General features: G+C 41.1%; 2 protein-coding genes across 2 annotated transcripts in view; one reads left to right on the top strand and one right to left on the bottom strand.

Moving 5' to 3' along the window:
• dars1 (aspartyl-tRNA synthetase 1) overlaps positions 1-13,041 on the top strand; it is a 45,201-nt gene extending 32,160 nt beyond the window's left edge. The window contains exons 10-18 of the mRNA XM_079518013.1: positions 133-244; positions 2,337-2,471; positions 5,021-5,168; positions 7,434-7,580; positions 8,670-8,712; positions 9,512-9,592; positions 10,199-10,310; positions 11,911-11,982; positions 12,213-13,041. Of these exons, the coding sequence (XP_079374139.1) occupies positions 133-244; positions 2,337-2,471; positions 5,021-5,168; positions 7,434-7,580; positions 8,670-8,712; positions 9,512-9,592; positions 10,199-10,310; positions 11,911-11,982; positions 12,213-12,304 (942 nt within the window). The 3' untranslated portion in view covers positions 12,305-13,041. The remainder of the gene's footprint in view (positions 1-132; positions 245-2,336; positions 2,472-5,020; positions 5,169-7,433; positions 7,581-8,669; positions 8,713-9,511; positions 9,593-10,198; positions 10,311-11,910; positions 11,983-12,212) is intronic.
• An 859-nt stretch (positions 13,042-13,900) lies between these two features.
• LOC306934931 (protein lifeguard 3-like) lies at positions 13,901-21,015 on the bottom strand (the record flags this gene model as incomplete). The annotated part of the gene is made up of 11 exons (XM_079517754.1): positions 13,901-14,050; positions 15,701-15,754; positions 17,251-17,346; positions 17,735-17,822; positions 17,922-17,959; positions 18,749-18,788; positions 18,978-19,028; positions 19,138-19,221; positions 20,411-20,475; positions 20,575-20,642; positions 20,751-21,015. The coding sequence occupies 11 exons, from the start codon at positions 21,013-21,015 to the stop codon at positions 13,901-13,903; spliced, it is 999 nt and encodes a 332-aa protein (XP_079373880.1).
• Between the last annotated feature and the right edge of the window lie 1,941 nt (positions 21,016-22,956).

The raw sequence follows: 22,956 nt of genomic DNA, 5'->3' as shown, positions 1-22,956 counted from the left end.
AAACTTTATTTACGATCACTTTATAAACCAGGGTGAATCACGCAAGTACGAGTGTTAACTCTGTGTGCGGCCGTGTTAATGTGTGCGTGTTTGTTTGTTTGTTTGTTTGTGTTTTGTGTCCACCGCCCACAGACGACAACCAGCCAGGCCGTGTTCCGCCTGCAGTCAGGAGTGTGCCAGCTCTTCAGAGACACCCTCTATAAGAAGGGCTTTGTGGAGATCCAGACCCCCAAAATCATCTCGGGTACAAACAAGCACCACTCATGGCTAATTTAAGCCTTAGTTGTGCGCCAGATGTCACGCATCCAAAATAGCATATTGTTGCTGTCATCAGGCAGAAACCTCTTATCTCCATATTCTAACTTTTTGTGTTTTTTCGTGAATTTAATTGAATGAACTCAGACTTTATTTTTTTTATTTTTTAATAATTTTTATCCCACAATTTTGCAACCAATTTTTTCACCCATTGTCAATTATATAATGTAATCCTGGGCAGTGGGCACTACACAACCTGGGGGGGCAGCGGACAGACCTTGTGCTTCCTTCTATGCATGAGGAGTCCAAGCTGCTTCATTTCACCTGGCGGGGACAGGGGGGAGTTTCCCTGGCCGGACATAGCCGTTCCTTTCCCCGCCATCAGGCGCCCCGGCTGGCCAGGGGGAGGCAGTTTAGAGACCAGGATTACTGCATGTTTTTTGTGAGATCTACCCTTTAGTCCCTTGTTTGAGCTGAATCTGGGTTACAAATGGTTTGTTGAACTCCCTCTGGTGTTGTGGGTGTGGACTTCATTGACATTAAGGAAGTATTTAGACAGCTACTTCTGTTATTTTTTAATTTGAATCCTGAAAACGAACAAATTTGGACGTACGAGGTTTCCACCCGACAGACGATATTTACAAGCTCACAACGCGTCCTTAAGTTTCATCTCCCAAGCGTCACGTTCTTCACATCTTCACGCATACGTATGCTCATTACACAGTACACTCGTTATGAGCACCAAGTACAGTAAGACACATTCACACACACTACACAGTACATGCATAAACATGCACGGTACAGTACAGACATGCACGGTACAGAATTACCAAGAACCTATCATCAGTCTAAACATAATATATAACAAATATTATTTTTACATTTAAACTAGAGTATTAAGTAAGTATTGGTTGATGGTAGAAAGCTCTGTCTGTATTACGGTTGGCAGTATTTTGTTTGAAAAACCGAACTTTTGCACCAGTGAAAGGCACCCGGTTTTAATCTCAGTCTTTTCATCTTTTTGTTCCAGGGTCTGGGGATGTATTTTAGTTTAAATTCTCTACTTAAGGATTGCAGTTTGTTGTTATATTAAGTGAACCGCAGCAGCGGTCTCATGCCGCTCTTCTGCAGACCACAGACACCCACACGCCTACCAGGTTTGAGTCAGAAGTGTGGCATAAACAAATGACACTTTCACTTCCCCCTTCTTCCTTTGGCGCCCAATGACTGCTCGAGTCAACGTGGCACTCAATTCAAATCTGGCGCTTTTTTCAGTTCACTCGGTGGTAGTTGTAAAAACCGCATAACTGACTTCCTGCTCCACCCTGTGGCATGTTTTTCAGTACACTAGCATGAAACCGACCCCACCCTCCAGAATGGCATAACATAACATAATGTCATAACAACACTGAAACTTGAAAAGTCCTATACTATATGAGTTCATAATACTGTACTGGTTTTATGGGGGGCACTGACTAGGTCTGGGCCTAACCCTAACCGATAATGTATCGAAACCATAATTTAAAACTCTCAGTAACTGACTAATCTTGCTCATGTAGGATTATTGACTTATCCAGAAGCAAGTTTTATTTTATTTTAACATTCATTATTGTTTATTTCTTATATATTAACAAATCGACACGAAACGTTCCTCCACTCATCATGTCATTGCTCTGCAGTTTGAACAGATCCATTCTGCTGCCTGTGCAGTCACCTTATCAAACCCTTTCTCATTTTAAGTGATTTCCCTGTAATTATATAAAGAATGTAACTGATATTGTTGCCTAGATCAGTGGTTCAAAATAAGTTTAACCATTTAACCCTAATATACATGCTATTTGAAGAAAAGAAAAAAAAACGCATTTAAAAAAAAAGTATTTTTTAAACAAAACATGTATGGGGGTCCTTAGCACAAAATCCTTTCAGATGGGGGTCCACGGCCAAAAATACATTTGACCGTGGACTCCCAAACATAGTTTTGAGAACCACTGGTCTAGATATTCTGTAGCATGTTTGAAGGGATATTGTGTGGTGTGCGTGAACTTATCTGTTGCCCTACCTTCTTTGATGTCCACCTCCAGCTGCCAGTGAAGGCGGGGCCAACGTGTTCACTGTGTCCTACTTCAAAACCAGTGCCTACCTGGCCCAGTCACCCCAGCTCTACAAGCAGATGTGCATCTGCGGTGACTTCGACAAGGTCTTCTGCGTGGGACCAGGTATACAAATTGACACCTGCCAGTACACTCCCCCATCCACACCTCCCATTACACTCCTCCACACCTCCCATTACACTCCTCCACACCTCCTGTTACACTACTCCACACCTCCTGTTACACTCCTCCACACCTAGAAAAGTCCCCCAGGGGCCAATGGGCTATAGAGCGTCGCAGTCCCGCCCCCTTTCATGACGACGCCAGGCCCAGGAAATGATTCCCAATGCATTTTTCCCATAGACATTTCATAAAGTATTTATTTAAAGACCTTTTAAGCGTCGTGCGAAGCCAGCTCAAGTCGTGACAAATCATGACAACAAACACAATATTTTGGACCAAACAAATAATTACAAAGAAGAAAAACAACAAAAAAAGTGTTGTAACCTGCCGTTTTTTTCTACTTTCTAATTCTTTGTTTGGCCCAAAACATTGTGTTTATTGTCATTTGTCACGACAAGAGTTGGCTTTGTCCGCGGCGTAAACGTCTTTAAATAAAGAAAAGTCATAGACTTTCTGAAAAGTCTATGAGGAAAATGAACAGGGATTTATTTTCCGGGTCTCACAAGAGGGTGGGACTGCGACGCTCTATATGCACACAGAATAACTTCCTACTTCCGGGCCGCTTCCCTACTTCCTTCACAGGTGTTATTGATGATACTAATTATGGCTCTGTTCCATTTAGTGTGCACCAGTGTGCAGTGGTTCTCAAAATTTATAATTTCAAAACACAAATACTACTTTTTTTTGGGTATTATTACTGGTCCATTTGGTTCCATTTGTACACTCTCAGAGTTACACATCCATACAGGGCCATTTGGAACCCACTCAAAGACAATTTGAGACCCACAGGGGTAGCGGAGTGTTTCCAGTGAGCCAACACGCACAGTAGCAGCACCCTGACTCTGTTTGACCAGAATGGAACAGAGCCTTCATTAGTATCAGCGTTAACACCTGTGAAGGAAGTAGGGAAGGGGGCCCAAGTTCTTTCCAAAATGGCGTGTGTGCATAGAGCCCAGTCGGACCAATAGTATGTCTAAACTAAAGCCTGTGCCACAGGCTTTAGTTTAGACATACTATTGGTCCAACTGTCATTAGACCGACAAGTCGACAACCTACCTCAAACCCTAACATAACCCTAACCCACAAGCATGGGAGCAGTGCATGTTCGACCGCATGTCCAACCGTTGTTTCAGCATGTTGGTCCGTTGGTTTCTAATCTGCGTGTTCATCCCTCTGTCTGGTGGGAACCTCATATGTCAAACTTTCACTTTTCAGGATTCTAATTCAAAAATAGCAAAAGTAGCAGATCTACAAGCTTAAACAAGCTTGTGGATCTGCTACTTGTGATGCTTTTGTGTGATGATGTAGTATGATCAATTAGGGCATTCATTTACCAAAAAAAACACACAAAGTTAGAATAAGGAGATAAGAGGTTCTGTCCGACAGCAACGTTATCTCAGTATTAAGCAATCAGTCGTTTCCATCTATTAGCCAATACATTGTGCCAGTCCGTCCAAGCACAACTTCTCCCCCTCGCATGAGCTGGTGACTTGTCAGCACTTTTTATCACCGCGCTCATCTCCATGACCACCAACAGTGCACCAAGTACCCAAACACCAAAGAGCAGTGGGCTGAGGGCCCTCTGATGGGCTTGTCCGGGGGAGGGAAGCCAGGCGGCTAGGACAAATGCTCAAATGGCCCTATCTGGGGCGCGCCTTACCCTTTATCCCTAAACTTCTTTGCCATATTTTACTATCTTGAATAACATTTTAAAGTAGTTCAACTAGCCGATCTACATCGACACGTTGTGACCTTGTAAATCGGCTATTTGAAATATATTATTTTCAAAATTGTAAAATATGGCAAATAAGTTTAGGCAAAAAAGCATATAAAGCATATGCTAGTATGTCATTTCCATCTATTGTGGTCAAATGGTGTAGTGTACAAAAAATAAAGCCATTCCCGCCTCACACGCCCTATCACAGCATACGCTAGTATAGCTGTGCCGAAGTTTTGGGGGGAAAAAGCACATACCGGCTGCTAATCATTTTGTCCATTGAGCGTATAGCCTATACTTGTGCATGTCGTGCAGGGAATAATGATGGTATACCGTCTGAAAAAACCTAGGCGACAGCACTCGCTCCACATCCTCCCAGTCGGGTGAGTCGGTTGGATAAAACAGCAGTGACATCACACAAATGTGTGTGGGGAGGAATTAGTTGGCATAACGACTAAATTGGGGAGAAAAAGCCCTCTTAAGATTTTTTTTATCATAATGTAACATTGATTTAAAATGGTTAAATTAGATTTCATTGGGATACTGTTGAATAGGAACATAAAGTATTCCATTGATCCAAGCTGGAACACAATCAATTGATTGATCGTTAAAATAAATATGTTCTGAACATGCACACGTGCAATTTTCAAGTGGGCTCTGATCCAGAAGAGTTCGGAAAACCACTGCCATAGACTAGAAAGACCTGATTATGCAGGCGTGTTATGGCCCCCTTGAGAACTCTGTGATGTGAAATCCCATCCGTTGGTTGTTCCAGTGTTCCGAGCGGAGGATTCCAACACCCACCGTCACCTGACAGAGTTCGTGGGTCTGGATATCGAGCTAGCCTTCAACTACCACTACCACGAGGTCATCGACTCTATCACTGACACCATGGTGCAGATCTTCAAAGGCCTCCGAGACAAGTAAGAAAAACAAAAGCAGATGTCATTTCAGGAAAAGATTTGAGGGTGGACTAAAATAAGATGTCATTTTTGTGTCACACACAATTAAAGCCCTACTTGATCACACTACAGCTTCACACAAAAACAACACGCTTGTAGATTTGATGCTTTTGAATTTGAATCCTAAAAAATTACCGTTTTGGACATATGAGGTTTCCACTCGACAGACAATATACTGTATATCAGGGGTGCCCACACATTTATGACGTGAGATCTACTTTCAAAATGACCAGCTCAACAAGATCTACCCACTGAAAAAATAAGTGTACCATTGCTGAAAATAGTTTAAATATATAATGTACCTGGGGGGGCTTTGGAATAGGGAGGGGGGAGAAATTATGACAGGCAGTTTCTGCTGTCAAAATATGTCCCCCCCGTATTTAACTTAAACGCCCAATGCATTCTCAATGGCAATAGCACAAACGTTGCCATGCTACTAGTCCTACATACTTACACCTAGAGACCCCATTCAAACCTATTTAGGTTCATCTTACGGTGGACATGTTTGCCTGAAAATAAATCTTTGAAATGTTTCATAGTTTTAGAAATATAGTGCTTTCAAATTTGAGAAATTCACAATGGGGCTCAATGGCAGATATTGGCACGTCAAAAAAGCACTTTCACCTAGAAACTCCATTCACACTTTTTATAATTCAGCTTACTGTGGAGACACATGCTGGAACTTTTTACTTTGAAATGATTTGTAGTTTCTGAGTTATTTAACTTAAACGCCCAATGCATTCTCAATGGCAATAGCAAAAACTTTGGCATGCTACTAGTCCTACAAACCCCAGAGTCCTGCACCCCAGTCCTGCACCGTGCACAGTGATGACCATCTCCAAGGCTATTTGGATCAAGACTGTCATCAGGCTAATCTTTTTTTTATCATCCATCCTTGTTGATATATTACGCCATTTAGGTCGAAATGATGATATAACTATGTTGTGATAATGAGCAGCAGTAGCCTCAGTCAACTACATGACTTCCGTTCCGTGTGCAACGCACCACCGCCGTCACCCACCACCACATGCAGTGTTGGATAAAGTCAAAGATAGCTATCGGTGCCTGTGATACGAACTGGTAACGGGTCCATTTGTTGACGGGCGGGACGGATCTGGTTTCGAGTTTTATATAAATCGCGGGTTGCGGAACTAATGATTGACGGGCGGGGAGGGTGCGGATTTCGAAAATTGGACCCGTGCAGGACTCGCATGTAGATGGAGAGGCATGGATTTGCACTCGGCGTTGATCTGAAAAGAAAATCCATAGTTGGGGAAAATATGCATAAGACCTGAATTGCTTAGGTTCTATGTGAACATTAGTGCCATCCGCCGAGAGACCCCATATGACGCTCCTGAAGAAAACCATTTCAAAGCTCAAACTCTTAATAGGACACATTGATATTAGTTTGGTAATTGGTGGTACCCATTGTGTTATATTATATTAGTTTGGTAATTGGTGGTACCCATTGTGTTATATTATATTAGTTTGGTAATTGGTGGTACCCATTGTGTTATATTATATTAGTTTGGTAATTGGTGGTACCCATTGTGTTATATTATTGTGCGAAGCATGCCAGCCTGTACTGTCATCCTTGGCTCACAAATTTGTACTTTTCTAATTGAAAAGGCCGTTTTGTACTCGTCAAATTTAATGAGCAGACACATTGCGATCACACTAAAACAATGGCTGCAAATGACATGCCAGGCTCAGCACAGTAGGCTCAGCTTTTGTCGAAGAGATGATTTTTTTTGACAAGCTGTACACACAGTTTGTACAGTCTTAGCAGATGTCTGGCGAACTCCAAGTGTTGTTATTTTACAACAGCTCATTCAGCTGTGGAAGCAAGTTTTAATGTTGGGGAATATCCTTGTCATATTGTCAAATCGCTCAATGCTCTCTCCCGACAACAGCCTGTCACCAAAGGGAGGCAGCTATGAAATGCTATGCAGGTCTTTCCTGCCCTCATGTGGACTGACATAGTGTAGCACGGAGAAAAGAAAACATGTTTTTGCTCTTGGCACAATGAATGTAGGACAAGCAAGTGATGGAAAGAATGCTGACAAAAATGCAGACGAAGCTACTCTCTGCAAAAAGAGGGGAATTTATTTACAAAGTGTCTGATGCAACAACAAAAAAGGCCCACGGCGAGCCAGTGTAACACAGTGAGGTATCCTACAGTGTGTGATGATCTGGGGGGGATGTGTGTGTGTTTTTCTGTGTCAGCTTCCAGACAGAGATCCAGACAGTAAACAAGCAGTTTCCCAGCGAGCCCTTTAAGTTCCTGGAGCCCACCCTGAGGCTGGAGTATATGGAGGGTGTGGCCATGCTCCGCAAGGCCGGCGTGGACATGGGAGACGAGGAAGACCTGAGGTCAGTGGTGGAAGAACTACTTGATTTTTTTGACATACAACAGGCCCGTTTTAACACAAAAACTGACGGAACGTTCCGCCAATTCAAATCCAACCGTCAACTGCTTCTGATGGAATGCTCCGCCATATAAGCTTTATTATTGATATCAAATGGGATTTTTTTGCTTGGCCTTTCCTTCTTCAGCGATCCTTGGCCGTGTTCACTTCTTGTATACAGGCTGACTGAAAAGCTGAATAACTCTAAATCTACACTACAGAGCTCTCCATGGTTTTGACAAAACACCCGATGTTCGGAGGTCTTTTCTGATTATCATTGCTAGAATTGACACTAATATTTTATCATGTAAAATGTAAAACAACGGAGACGGCATTTGTTTCACTTGACAAATATGACTATGTAATATTTCTTGTATTTTTACTTTTACTGAAGGTCTGAGGTGTTGATTTCGTTGACTAAAACTATGACGAAAAATGTTTGTCGACTACTACTTTTTTCACAGACCAAAACGTAATAAGAAACTAAGCTATGATGAGTAAAACTACATAAGACTAAATATATTGACAATTTAGTCAACAAATAACTAGACGAAAATGTTAGGGAGCGACTAGAGTGTCACACTATAAGAGTAAAAATAGCAGATCTAAAAGCTCCCAATGCGTCGAGATACGCATTGTGAGCTTGTCGATATTTTCACTATATATATTTTTGAACAGTTTTGTACCATCCAACATCGCCATTATATCCTATATGGTTCTGTAACCGTACATCAGTCAGTTTGAGCATGTTATGGCCTCAGATATACTGCGGTATACATGGTAGTAAGTTAACACATGCATTTATTTGCAGCTATTAAAACCTTTTCCTATCATCCATGTGCTCCAGCCTCATGACCTCTAATTTTGACTGGCGCATCTGTGTGAGGAACCAGACCTAAAGCCCGGTTTATACTTTGTCCTATGCCGGTGCCGCGCTATAAGCTCACATCACGTCGCATCCGCAACTTGATGTGAGAATAAATGATGCATCGGTTGGCTGAGGGAACAGATCACCTCAATAATAATACTTGACATGTCTTTTTTTCCCCCACAGCACCCCCAATGAAAAGCTGCTTGGCCGCCTTGTCAAGGAAAAGGTACAGTAATATTAAGTTTCATCATGTGTTCCATTGTTCTTTCATTTTAACCATCTCCAACAAAGCTGCAATCCATACTCTTTAAAGGGCCACTTCACCCCTTTTGCAACCTGAGCTTATTGTAATGATGTTTAGGACACAAGACAAACTTTCCTGGGGTTTGTGTGTGTGCTATATGTTTTCTTAGATATCTTAGTCATGGCGCCATGTTCATGACCAAAAACCTGTCATGAAAATGTGGTCTCACTTCCTTCCTGGACTACAAAGTCACACCTCCATGCAGCCTCCCCCTCTCCACAATGAGGGAAGTGCACGAAAGCATTATGGGCATTGTAGGAATTCAGCAATCCAGTCAAACCCTAGTCAAACAGACAATTATTCTTCTGGCCATAGTGTGCACATTTAAAATTGTGCTGCTGTTATCTACTACAAATACTATTAACATTTAATGACTTGAGTTTCTTCCAGCAGTGAAATGTCCCTTTAAGTGAATAAAACTAAATTTGTTTCAATCTGTATGGTAGAGCATGTTAATAAATATAAATAACACAAACTGTAGGTGATGGAGGTGGTATCCCTGCTCTTCTATTGAGTAATGTAGTACATATTGTGGTCTTGCAGGATCACTACTGTTTGACAGCAGTAGAAATGTTGGCACTTGTGCAGGGGACTCATGCAGGGGTTCATATCCCGGGCACGACATAAACGTTACAGATTGCTGCTTTACTTGCAGTGAGGGGGACATCACTTGACTTGACATGACTTTTAATGTTGCGTACATTTCTGTCTGTTCCGTCAGTATGACACCGACTTCTATGTGCTGGACAAGTACCCTCTGGCTGTGAGGCCTTTCTACACCATGCCTGACCCCCACAACGCTGTAAGTCCCTTTTTATGTTTTGCATTTTGTGGTGGAATGATTTTCGGATGTTCGTTTTTTTTTTTTTTTTTTTTTTACTTTTTGAAATATTAAACTTGGATTTTATAATAGAAGTCAAAGGGGCTCAGATAGATGAAAACGCCTTCTAAATCCAGAAAAACCTGTTGCTATATACATACAGTAGCAACATCTAAAATGACACAGATGCTTTCTCAGTTTTACAGGTATAACAAGTTATTATACAACAACGTATAGGCTTTCCCAGGCTTAATGGGTTAACAAATACTGTGTAGGGCAAAGATGGAGCCAAGTTCAAGGTACTATAAACAGTCATGGATTTTATTTTATTATTTGTGTGAGGAAAAAATACTTGACATGGAAATTATTGATAAAAGATTCATATTTCTGAAGATTTATGTTTGGAGGTGTGAACTGGGTCTTTAAGCCCTACTTAGTACGATGATGAATGGTAAAAACAGTTGGTCTCCATCACGTGAGCTATTTTGCTATAAAAAAAAGGATGTGTACTTTTTCTGTAAAGCTCTGTAAAGCACTTTGAGTTGCATTTCCTGTCACGACCTCATTAGCAATGTGTTTTCTTTCCAGAAATACTCCAACTCATACGACATGTTCATGAGGGGAGAAGAGATTCTTTCTGGAGCTCAGAGAGTCCACGATGCTCAGATGCTGACTGAGAGAGCCATGCACCACCAGATTGGTACGTGGAAGTCTTCTAAAAACAACTTTTAGGAGGCCTGTGTCAAAGTCGCAATCATATGGCTCTTACAGGATGGCTAGAGATAAAATAGAGATACTGTATTGGTGGCTTCAGCAGACGGAACTGTTTAAGTAACTTGGTAGTAACCAGTGTTACTAATTGTCTCCACCAGGCCGAAGGCATGGGGAGAGAGTATGTTTTGCACTCCGTCCGTGTGTGTGTCCGTGTGTGTGTGTCCGTCCGTCCGTCCGTCCGTCCTTCCGTCCGTCTGTTACCAGCTAATCTCCGGCACCGTTAACCCGGTCGATGCCAAACTTTGCACACACACTCCCTGGATGCCAACGATGAACCTCTGCCCCACATTTTCCAGAACGGCCTGTTATAGCGCCACCATGAGGCAGCTTTACCTAAAACTGCACCGATCTGCGTGAAACATTGCATGCACACTCCCTAGAGGCCAAGGACAAACCTTTTACCTGCATTTTCCGCATCTGCCTTTTATAGCGCCACCAGGAGGCCGACTTTTGTAAAACACATTTTTTGATATTACTCCTCCAGATTCTGTCCAAAAATCTCACTAATCGTTACACAGTATCTCTATGTTCATGTGCTCAAGTCGGATCTGTCTGATATTTCATATTCCATTCTAATTGGCTATAATTGGCTTTCACAGTTTGCAAGATTGCAGTTTGCAAGAAGAGAACAATTGCCTCAAAACATGAACGCAGCATGCAATTTACGTGAAATCTTTCACACATTTTCTTACTAGGCTGAGGAATATATCCCACCCTTTTCACATTGGCCTGTTATAGCGCCACCAACAGGTTGATTTTTGCAAAACACATTTTTGGAACAAAATGCCTCAAATCATCCAATTGCCATCAAAGGCGTAAGAAGAAATGGCAATCGGTACACATGATCTCTGTAGTCATGTGATCAAGACGAGTCTGTTGGATTTCTCAGATTGTACACTGATTGGCTAAGAATAAGATTGCCTTCCAAAGTTTTCAGGAGCGGCCCTTTTTGTACAAAATGCTGCACATGTCCTGCTCATCCAGAATTCTATCCTCAGAGATTCTATGAGTGATCTTGCTCTGCATTTCCTCAACAAAATGAAGAAAAATAAAAACATCCTCCTAAACATTTTGCCAAACATCACACACACACTCCTATCCTCCTGGTGGAGACCTGTGCCCGGAAGGGCACTTTTTCTAGTTAGTTATGAGATTATTATTTTTTTATATTTGAAAATATATCTTGTTTGCCTGTCGTTATCTTTTAAGAATTTGTGTCACTTTCTTTAAATCAGTCCATACCCAGGATGTGAGCACTCAAAGTACTTTTTTTTTGTGCAATCCCTTTTGAACTAAGTGTTGTGACTGTACTCTGTTGCAGTTTTTACATTTATGTCTAATAAACTATTCAACAAAACAATCAAAGGGTACAATAGCAATTAGTAGTGGTACAAGAAGAAAGGTTGACAACACAGCTGGTTATCAGATGTCTAAAGTGGTCAGTGTCTGTGGAATAGAGGTATTATGGTGTATTAATCACTTATGTTATAGCATTTTGAACTTCCTCTCTCTGTTTAATTCCACAGATTTGGAGAAGATCAAGGCGTACATTGATTCCTTCCGGTACGGAGCGCCCCCACATGGTGGTGGTGGAATTGGTAAGGAATGCAACGCATGTTGGAGGGTACACCTAGTAGGACGACACTTTTGTTGTTCTTTCTTTGTTGCTTGTGTAGCAGAAATATACACCACTGTACTAAAAAGAAAAAAACATTTTCCCTGTACACATTCACAAGAACATTGTACAAGAGTATCAGCCAAATGTCTAAAATGTACCACTGGATTGATAACACCCTCTTACACCCTTACACCTTCTCCTCCCCTGCAGGCCTGGAGAGAGTCTGCATGTTGTACCTCGGCCTTCACAACGTCCGCCAAACCTCCATGTTCCCACGTGACCCCAAACGTCTGACCCCTTGAACAAGCCCCCTACCTACTGCACCCCCCCTCCACTGACCACCTGACTCCAACGGAGACCCTGACCATCACTGGGCAGGCACACAGACACACAGACTACTAGCGTCAGGACACTAATTTTCTAAAACCCACAATCCTGAAGAGCAGGTATTGGAGTTAGCGCCACCCTATGAAGTGCCACTATGATTAAACATTAATATAAGGGAATCATAAACAATAGGGCGAATTATGGTGGTTTGTCGTATGACACCATAACAAGACATTGACCACGTACACCCCACATGTTTGAGCGGAGTCCCTCAGGGCTCTATGCTAGTGTATTTTAAATGTTCTGTTACTGTGGGGAAAATAGCTGATCGGCCTGCTCACAACGTGTTGCAACGTGACGAGTTGTGACCTTGTCGATCTGGTATTTTCAGCCAAAGCTTTCCCCACAATACAGATGCTGGGGTTTATGTGGTTAAAAAGGAAGAGGTGGTAACGCCCATGTTTAGAAACGGGGCAAGTGATTTACACACACAATAATCCATCTCCCGATCGATAAATCTTTTGATTGTTTTAGCGCTTTTATATGGGGATTAAAACGACGTAACTTTGATACACAACGTCCAAGCACTGCTACTACAGAGTTAGAAATATTGTTCGTGGTCTCACGCTAATACACAGGTATTATAATTAGTAGAGATGTTTTCTAAGTTAATTGGTGGGCTAAAAGTCAATAAAAACGGACTTGAATCACACGTTTTCCGATGCCTTTTCTCCTTCTCTTTAATATGTTACATCTGATGTGTTTTCTAACCTCACCTCCTAATTGGTTGATTAACCGTGACTGCAGGAGTTCACGAACATTAATCATTAACAGATGACTATATTACAATGACACATGAATTACCACCGGAAGGCCTTTTACCCGGAATAAAGGGGTAATTTATTATTGATTTGATAAGATTCAATCATACAATGGCATTTACAACCAATAAATCCATGGTAATACTGAACTCACTTCACCCTTTAATGACTAGGTGAAAAAAGGAACAAAACAATCAAAGTGTTAATGACACATGAGAAAATAGCATATAGATTTTTCAATACTGACAGATTATTACAATTTAGGCATGCTTTAATCCAGATGGATTTAAAAAGTCAGATTAAAGAGTCTTGCTTGAGACCAATTGGTACCAGTCATTCCATTGAGTAACACAATGTAAGGCCTAAAGAGATGTGTGACTAATAATTGTGCCTTGAATGCCTAATTTTTACTCCTTAATCCAGTGGTTCTCAACCACTGGGCCGTGAACCCCCCAACGTAATCATAGTTTGACAACATTTCGTTTGACTAAGTTCCACAGATCAATATTGTGAAAATAGCCGATCTACAAGCATTGCAAGGCAGCGTAAGCTTGTAGATAGTCTGTTTTCAAATGTACCTATTATTTGACAATTTGGCCTGACCAGTTTTATAGTACAGTTTGTTGATTACTTTTGACGCAGTAGGCTTATGGTCTTTTTCTTAGTATTGAAATTGTCACACTACTGTCATCTGGGGACCCCCCAAACGATCATGTGGGGACCCACCACAGGTTGAGAAGAACCACTGCTTTAATCGGTGGCGCCTCCGCTGATTTGCAAGATGAACAGGAAGATCTGGACAATGTCGATGTAAAGGGAGAGGGCACCGAAGATGTACTCCTCTGGACTGATGGCCAACTCACGGTTCCCAATGAGGAGTTGGGTGTTGTACGCTAAAAACTATAACGGGAAGAGAAGAAATGACAACATGGATTTGCGGGATCTGTCTCGAGCTCCTTAATAAACTTTAAATACATTTTCAGGTAGGTAACAAAGTTTCAGCCAATCTGTTCCAGTTCCAATTTTGTCTGAAGCCCGTCTACCAGCCCCAGCAGCCTTTGAAACCTGTCTACCAGCCTCAGCAGCCCGTCTGTCTATCCTGATTCCAACCAGAAAATGCATTTTCTGTTTAATAAAGAGCTGGAGAGACACTATAGCAATGAGTACTATCATCATATAGGGCTATTTAACACTTAAATTAACCAAAGAAAATCACTTCAAACAATGTTTGATCTGATATAGTAAAGGGAGCACTGTTTTCGACCTTCAATTGGTCCTCACTAATGAACATAAAGATGGCACATTTTCGGTCTGCTCACTCTGGGTCTCATTTGTGGGCTGCGAACATTTCAGAAACCAACTCGTCACGTAATGGGAGAGGGCACCGAAGATGTACTCTTCTGGACTGATGGCCAACTCACGGTTGCCAATGAGGAGTTTGGTGTTGTACAATAAAAACTATAACGGGAAGAGAAGAAATGACAACATGGATTTGCGGGATCTGTCTCGAGCTCCTTAATAAACTTCAAATACATTTTCAGGTAGGTAACAAAGTTTCAGCCAATCTGTTCCAGTTCCAATTTTGTCGGAAGCCCGTCTACCAGCCCCAGCAGCCTTTGAAACCCGTCTACCAGCCTCAGCAGCCCGTCTATCTATCCTGATTCCAACCAGAAAATGCATTTTCTGTTTAATAAAGAGCTGGAGAGACACTATAGCAATGAGTACTATCATCATATAGGGCTATTTAACACAAATTAACCAAAGAAAATCACTTCAAACAATGTTTGATCTGATATAGTAAAGGGAGCACTGTTTTGGACCTTCAATTGGTCCTCACTAATGAACATAAAGATGGCACATTTTCGGTCTGTTCACTCTGGGTCTCATTTGTGGGTTGCGAACAGTTCAGAAACCGGATGATTGACATCTATATGTTCTCTTTGAATCTGCACCCAGCAGCACACGCCTGAACCTTTAAAAGACTACCTGAGTTAAGCAAGCCTTTTCCCTTGAAGTGAACCATCATCATCTATAAAAGCCATTGTTCTTGCATCCTATTAAAAAGGTAAAATACGGGTTTTGAAATGATCAAACCTGGCTCCCGATGGTGTCGCTGGTTTATGAAAAATGTACAGCCCACCAATGAGACAGCGAGTAGACGAAGGACGGAATGTTATAATGAGCATTAGTGAGGACCAATTATATGATGGATACTGTACTGTAGGTTGAAAATATGTGGAGTGGTCCGTTAAAGGCAGACATACTATAAGCCGATGCTGCATTGGCCACTGGGATCGTAGGTCAACCTTCTGCCATATTGGCAAGGGGCAACTTGCCTTAAAAGGATCCCTGGCTAATAAGACAAATATGCCTTAAAACATTATACTTGCCCTCTACAACTAAAATAAAAAACACCTTAAATATTTTTATTTTATTCTAAATAGAATACGATGCAATTTGACATCGGTCAAAAGGAAGGAACCATGACAGCTCTCCACTTGCTTCCTAATTGAACACATGCGTCTCGTGTGGAACCGTGAAGTGACTCACCAGGGTGTAAATGATGGCTCCAATGGCAGCGTAGAGCATGTGAAGCCAGGGGACCTGTGGAGTGACAGATAAGAAGCAGATAAGAAGAAGTCTCTGTAAAGGTAAATCAAATAGCTTACTCCCCAACAGGGCTGCTTTGATACGGGGTCTTCAACAGGGGTTGAAGACCCCTGAGAAATAGGGGGTTCTCAGAGTCACTACAGGGGGGTCGCCAAATCTTTGTGTGATAGGACATTTTCTGTAACATTAACCACTTGATCCCCAGAATCGCTATTCTGAGAAGAACTATAGCCAAACTACAAGCTCACAGCGCCTCACACTATTTTTGGCTAAGAGGTTTGGTGTAGAAGGAAAAATCACACTTGTGTGAAGTGAGGGGCGCTCTTATCATCATACATCACATTCCGTGCTCAGCCAATCGAATCATCACAAATGTCATTCGGCCAATCACTTTTGGCGTCTTCACTAAGGGGTGATCAGCCAATCATCATCCAATAAAGCCAGAGGGGGCCAGAGCCTTATAGACAGAGTTACGCAAACTGTGTTCACTTCATGGAGCCAGTCCAATGGCGGCTCTTCTAAATAGACTTCTATTGAGAATGGGGACAACCATCTGGGACAAGTCCTGCCTGGACCGGAAGTAGGCAGAAATGCATTGGACTCAGGCAAGAGCCCAGCTTTAATGATCTTAAATCCCTTTATTTTAGATTGTTTTTTAGTAATAGTACAACATTACATAAACATTAAAGAGACTTTAGTTGTCACTGTACAATACTTTAAAACAGTTGTCATGTTGCACACATGCTTAAAATAGCTCTTATTTGCGCCGCCCTTGTTGAAAACAATGTATTTCCAACTCCAGCTTGTCTCAGTTCAGGCTGCATGAACAGCGCTCGAGCGCTCGGTGTCTGCCCCATCAATATCGTAACTCTTATATTAGATGGCTCTGCCCCTCAAATAAAGAGCAGACTAAGTACAGAGTGATAGATCAGGTATTGACGGTTTAAGTGGTTAAATGTCTGAAAATACAAATTAACATCAATCCAACACTGATGATAGTGCTGTCAAACAAGTCCATGAAGCTATCTATGAAAATGATTAATCAGAAACACAATGTTATACAATAAAGTTGGGGGTGCCTCTAAGGGGTCCTTGGCCTGAAAAACATTGAAGACCCCTGCCTTAAAGCAATCAAGGGAGGGCAGGGGCATTTTAAAGGGAGTACAGTATGTTAAAAACGATACATACTTTGTAGTATAATAGTGAAAATAGCTGATGTATGTATGTAAGCTCACAATGCTTGCAGATCTGCTATTTCTGCTATTTAAAAATGGTGCCCAACAAAAGGACACCAGGGTTTAAGCTCTATGTTCTGAACATAACCATTGCTATAGAGCAGGGTCTTCAACAGGGCGTCTATGACCCCCAAGGGGTCAGGTCCTAGTTACTAAATCTGTGGTCTCCTGCAGAGCCATGGCGTGTAAATAAGTATGACTTACTTCCCCTTTAAGTATTATTTGACTGTAAAATTAAAAACAAAGTGTCCTCACATATTGGAAGGAGAGGACGACGGCCGTGATGATGCCGAGGATCAGGAGCAGAACGGAGAGAATGCACATAAGGCCTGAGCAGGAGGTAAAGTCCACCTGTGATTACAAGCGTAGTCATTAGAGGGCACTGTGGAGTAGGTCACAAATAACATGCTCAATGGCTCAAGGCCATACGAAATGGAAATGGACGGGGAAGAACAACCGTTTTTTTTTAATAGGAAGACTGCAATGAATAACATGATTCGATATTATACGCTGAAACACTGTAACATTCATTTCCAGTTACATCAGATTTAGAAGGTGGATCCACATAACATACATCTTACCCTGAACAAGCCATGAATATTTAAAGGCCACTGTACCCCGTTGTAATCCGAGACAAAGGAGTTATTTTACACAGCGAACAAAGACGCCCTCTCACCAGCCACAGGCTACTGAAGTTTCAGAGAGGCCACACCACACACACAATTTACATCCTCCGTACCTTGGTTTGGAAGCAGAAGATCGTCACAGCTATACACACTATTGCTGTTACTCCGATTGCAAGAAACACTGCTGTTGTTTCATAGTAGCTGTGAAAAAACACAGAATAAGGTTGAAAATGAGAAAACTGTGTCCACGTCATTATCAGTATCAATATGGTTTCTTTGTAGTCACAATTTAGAACAAACCTTGCTATTGTTCCGGTCATGTAAGACATTGCAAGAGTCTACAAGAGACAATAGGAGATGGTGAATGAAGACTGCAGCTAGTGGACTAATACATTATGAACTAAAACAAAACAACACAAAAATGACCTGCAGTAGGCTACTTATATTCAGTAAATGCATGAAATATGTGAAACTAACTGGCAAAGTCAGTTTGAACCCTATTTTGTTAAATAAACTCACCTACAAACTCGTGGCATCACAAAGCGTTGTGAGCTTGTAGAGCTGCTATTTTTATTTGATATATATATATTGATTTTGTTTATTTTAAAACAGATATAAAATAGGGACACCAGGTTGACATTTTGGGGGGGAACTTTTTTGACATCTTTGGAAATATCTGGAGATTTGGGAGAAATTTCTATCTATGAGGACATGCTCGATATAGGGTTGAACGTGTTTAAGAAATCACACCCCTGTGTGTCTTCTGGGTCAAGTGAGGGGCGCTCTTATCATCGTACATCATCATGACGTAACATGTTGATTTGCTCAGACACATATGACGTAAATTCTCTATTAATTGTCAATGGCATTTAATGTTTGTGTTAGGGGAAAATAGCTGATTTGCTTGTCTACATTATGACGTAAATTCTCCATTCATTGTCAATGGCATTTAATGTTTGTGTTAACACAAAATAGCCGATTTGCTCAGACAAATATGACGTGTCGTAAATGTCTCCATTCATTGTCAATGGCATTTAATGTTTGTGTTAGGACAAAAATCTACACTAGGCCTATAGCTGAATATAGGAGGGGTGCTCAAAAAATATATGACAGTGAACATTACTCACAAAAATTGACAGCAGGATCAGATTCCATGGAAAGCGTCTCCTAATAAACCAAGAAGACATGTGTGAGACCTCAGGAAGAGTAGCTGCTGTCATGTGCAGCAAGCTAATGGGGATCTAATAAATACATCTAATCAATAATAATAAGAACAAATCATGTGTATTGTTTAATCATAAGAGTCATCAATCATAATGGTTATAGTTATAGTGTGGGGAGCGTTGCCATGGTTACCTTGGCTCTTTGCAGCAGATGAGAACGATGTAAACAATAAAATAAACCACACTATAGGGGGATAGAAAGGTAGCATTCATTATACCGTCATGGGATGAGCACAAATACATCTGATTATAAGAGCCTTATCTGAAAAAGGACACATCCTATCTATACTCACAATGATGCCCAATAGATGCCAGGGTTTTCAATGACAAAGACTCTCACTTCACCACTGGAAACATACAAAGAAAATGCACCACAATGGAACAAGTACACAGCACAGCAAAATTAAAAGTGGTGTGTGTGTGTGTGTGTGTGTGTGTGTGTGTGTGTGTGTGTGTGTGTGTGTGTGTGTGTGTGTGTGTGTGTGTGTGTGTGTGTGTGTGTGTGTGTGTGTGTGTGTGTGTGTGTGTGTGTGTGTGTGTGTGTGTGTGTGTGTGTGTGTTCAAATTCAAATACGGTAAGTGTTAAACAGCTATATTCTCATAAATCATTTGACATTGAGTGACAGGGGTCTCTTCTCCCCATCTCTCATACAGGATACAGGATAATAAGCAAGTGAAATTTGAAATGATGATTAAAGAAATGCTAGGGAAGAAAAGGTTTGGAACTGGAACATGATACGTTATCTTTGTGGGGTTCTCTCCCTGATTGGGTGATATTTGTAACCCACCTGAAAATGTATGTTGTTTGGTAAAGAGCTGGAGAGATGGGGAACCACCAACCCATATAATAGCATGCAGTGATTTATCGAGCTTTAACTTTTTAACAAAACCAAAAAAATCACACCTGTGTGAAGTGAGGGGCAGTCTTATCAGCATATGTTCATACAGCACATTCCGTGCTCAACCAATCAAATCATCACAAATGTCATTCCGGCCAATCACTTTTGGCGTCGTTCTGCCCTCACTTTTATCTTCTATATGTACTTTGCTAGTTTGCTCAGCCAATCAAATCATCGCTATGGGGTAATCAGCCAATCACAAGCCAATGTTTGTGTTCACACAAACCCGGAAAGCTGGGCATAGGAGGGGCTGGCGCCCCTCAAAAAAATATATCACTTAAAATGCACATTTAATTTATTTCGTAACTCTGGGAATATACAAATGCAAATGTGACCAAATGGACCCTTACAGGCTATATAGAAATGTATATTTGTACGTCTCTAAATGTTCTGATGAATTGAAAATGGTGGACCCTATTGTAAATAAGTGTAATGCTTTATGGTGTCGTCCACAGTTGACAGTTTTTGTATTGAGTTGTGCTTGAAATGTACTGTAATTCTGCAAACTGTTAATAAATACTTAAATCAATCAATCAATCAATCAATACAGGGTGTATTTGTACATTCTCAGAGTTACATAACACTTGAGGATTTACTATTTACAAATCTGTCATCAAACCATGTTATACACAGTTAATAAGGGATATGTCTGAGACACTATACTTACACAAATGTAAAGACAGCAACAATTGACACCGTGACGAGAAGCTGAGCGGTCAAAATCAAGTAAACCTGCCCATAGATTAAAAGAGAGGAAATAATAAAACAACATAAGTCCTGGCACTTCTTGCTTTGAATGACAATGTCAAAAGTACAAACACTCTTACTTACTTTTCTGATGAAGGCGTGTCGAACAGATGTGCTCTCCCACTGGGCACTCAGAAAATCATCCATGTCTCCTGTAGAACAAGCAGGGGGTTTAGATAGGCTTCCGCTTTAGCCATTGAAAAATGTTGTTATTTGGATGTCTGTGTTTCAAATCCTGTGTTATTGTGGCTCACAACAACCTGAGAATGAATTGGGCACTCCAGCAGACAGAGTCGGTATGACGGTGGGCATCCCAGATGGAGGGTAGCCAGGCCCTGCCCTCATCAGGCCAGCCCCCGGGGGATAGTTGGCTGCCTGGCCTGGGTAGCCAGGCTGCTGGCTGACGGGGTACATGCCAGGGTCAGGGCTATAGGCGGGCGGTGGTCCGTACTGTGGTGGGTAGTTCCCATACTTGGGAGCCTGCAGAGCCTCCTCGTAGGCTGGAGGGGAATCTATTTTGGACATGATGATACAGTGGATCACCTTTAAGAGGGGATGAGTGATGAACAACTACATCAGAGTGAGTCCGCATGTCATATAATGTTAAATAAGTGAACTTGTGATTGCTTTTTCTCCTCACTCTATGAACCATATTATGTCTTCTGGGTCATCATCTTTACCCATATCTGATAAGTAACTATATATCATGGTCTCAAAAGTTCAAAACTCCTGGCTGTCAACTAGCCTATTGTTCCAATTCCACCCAGCAATAGCTTTAACCACATAGGCCTACTGTTGGTGCACAGACTCTCTCACTCTATCCAAGCTATAGCCCTACAGGGCTACAGGTACTGTAAATAACAATATCCAGTAGGATGTGTCTAGCTGTAAATAACAAGCATAATTTATGTTGGTGATTATATAAAAGGTATTATCATATTAATTTACAATTGTTGAGTTCACTCTGTATATTCATGGACATAATAGCCTACTAGCATGATGATGCAATTATATTACAAAACATGGGCTACATGGAAGAAATGTGTTTAATAAAACTAAGTGGATTGTTTACACAGCACTGAAAGAAAGCAGTCACCTCTCTGTCTCATGTTATTCTTTCTTGCTTTTACAGAGTAAGTACAGCTGATCGACTAATATACAATCAAATAAATCTGTATAGGCCTACAAGATAATTTTAGATTTCAGCAGGGAGAGGGAGGGAAATACAAAATTAACTATTAACTAAATTAACACTTTTCGCGGGGGCGAGTTGGTAAAGGGGAGAGTTGTTTGGTATCCTTCTACAGTAGCCTAGCCTGTTTTCAGGGCCACCTAGGTAACAATAATGCATTCTAAAATATTAATGCTGAAGCCAAAGAAAACAGTGACACACAAATTAGCCTATATTTACAGTACAGTATAAGCATATTTCCTGATGATGTAGCATACATGAATACATAATAACAGGGGGGGAATGCTTACCTTGATGTTATAGAATTAGTAGAGATGGGAGAATTGTGCCTTTGGTCCTGACTCCTGTCAGTGAGAGACCGCTAGTGTCCTTGGAGGTTTGCTGATGATCAGCCACCGCAAGAGGATGTCATGTTGTTGGTAATGAGATATGCTCTGTGAAACTCACACTGCCAATGCGTCTCAGTCAGAAGAAGAAAGTTAGTTCATTTGATCTTATGTATTTTGAGACAGCTTCTAAGGTAGACTATAGGCCTATTTAGAGTTTGTGTGCACGTTTTGTTTTGTTTTGTTATTATTATTATCATTATTATTTTTAAGAAAAACCTACATCACAGTTTAGCCTGCCCTTAGCTTGTTTTTCCTTGCATCGTTCTTGTGTGTATGACAGGACGGTCGCACCATGTTGTGTTAAATCTGCATATAACGAATGTTGTACGAATACACCGTTTAAAGTTCTCTGTGGGCATGTAGGATGTGATACTACCACTTACTACCACTAGAGGTCACCGAATGATTAACTTACTCCAGTTCAAACTTCAAAGTCCAACACAGCACACATGCCAGCAGCCAATATGAGGTAGAAATGTGGTGTCACTATAGTATAATATTACATTGATTGACGTTTGTGGTTTGTGTACTGTAGACCAGTCTAATATGGTTGTTGTTGTTGTGGCTAAACAATGACAGAGGTAGATTACATACAGTTAAGTAAGGATTTTAAGATACTGATGTGATTGTAATTTGCTGATTTGTGAGAACAAATAAAGTACGCTCATAATGATAATGATGATATAATGATAATAATAATAATAATAATAATAATAATAATAATAATAATAATAATAATATTGAGGATAAATACAACTTTTTTATGTGAATCATGGATAAATCAATGGCTTTATTGATAGGTAGGCCTGGCCTAATGACATGACCTGTGGATAAACCTGTGGATAGTCATTTTGGGCATACAGAGGTTGAAGAGTATTAAACTTT

Source organism: Electrona antarctica (genome assembly GCF_951216825.1).
Source record: "Electrona antarctica genome assembly, chromosome: 13".
Taxonomy (NCBI): domain Eukaryota; kingdom Metazoa; phylum Chordata; class Actinopteri; order Myctophiformes; family Myctophidae; genus Electrona; species Electrona antarctica.
Note: the sequence above shows the minus strand (reverse complement) of the source record. Positions and strands in the feature narration are given on the sequence as shown.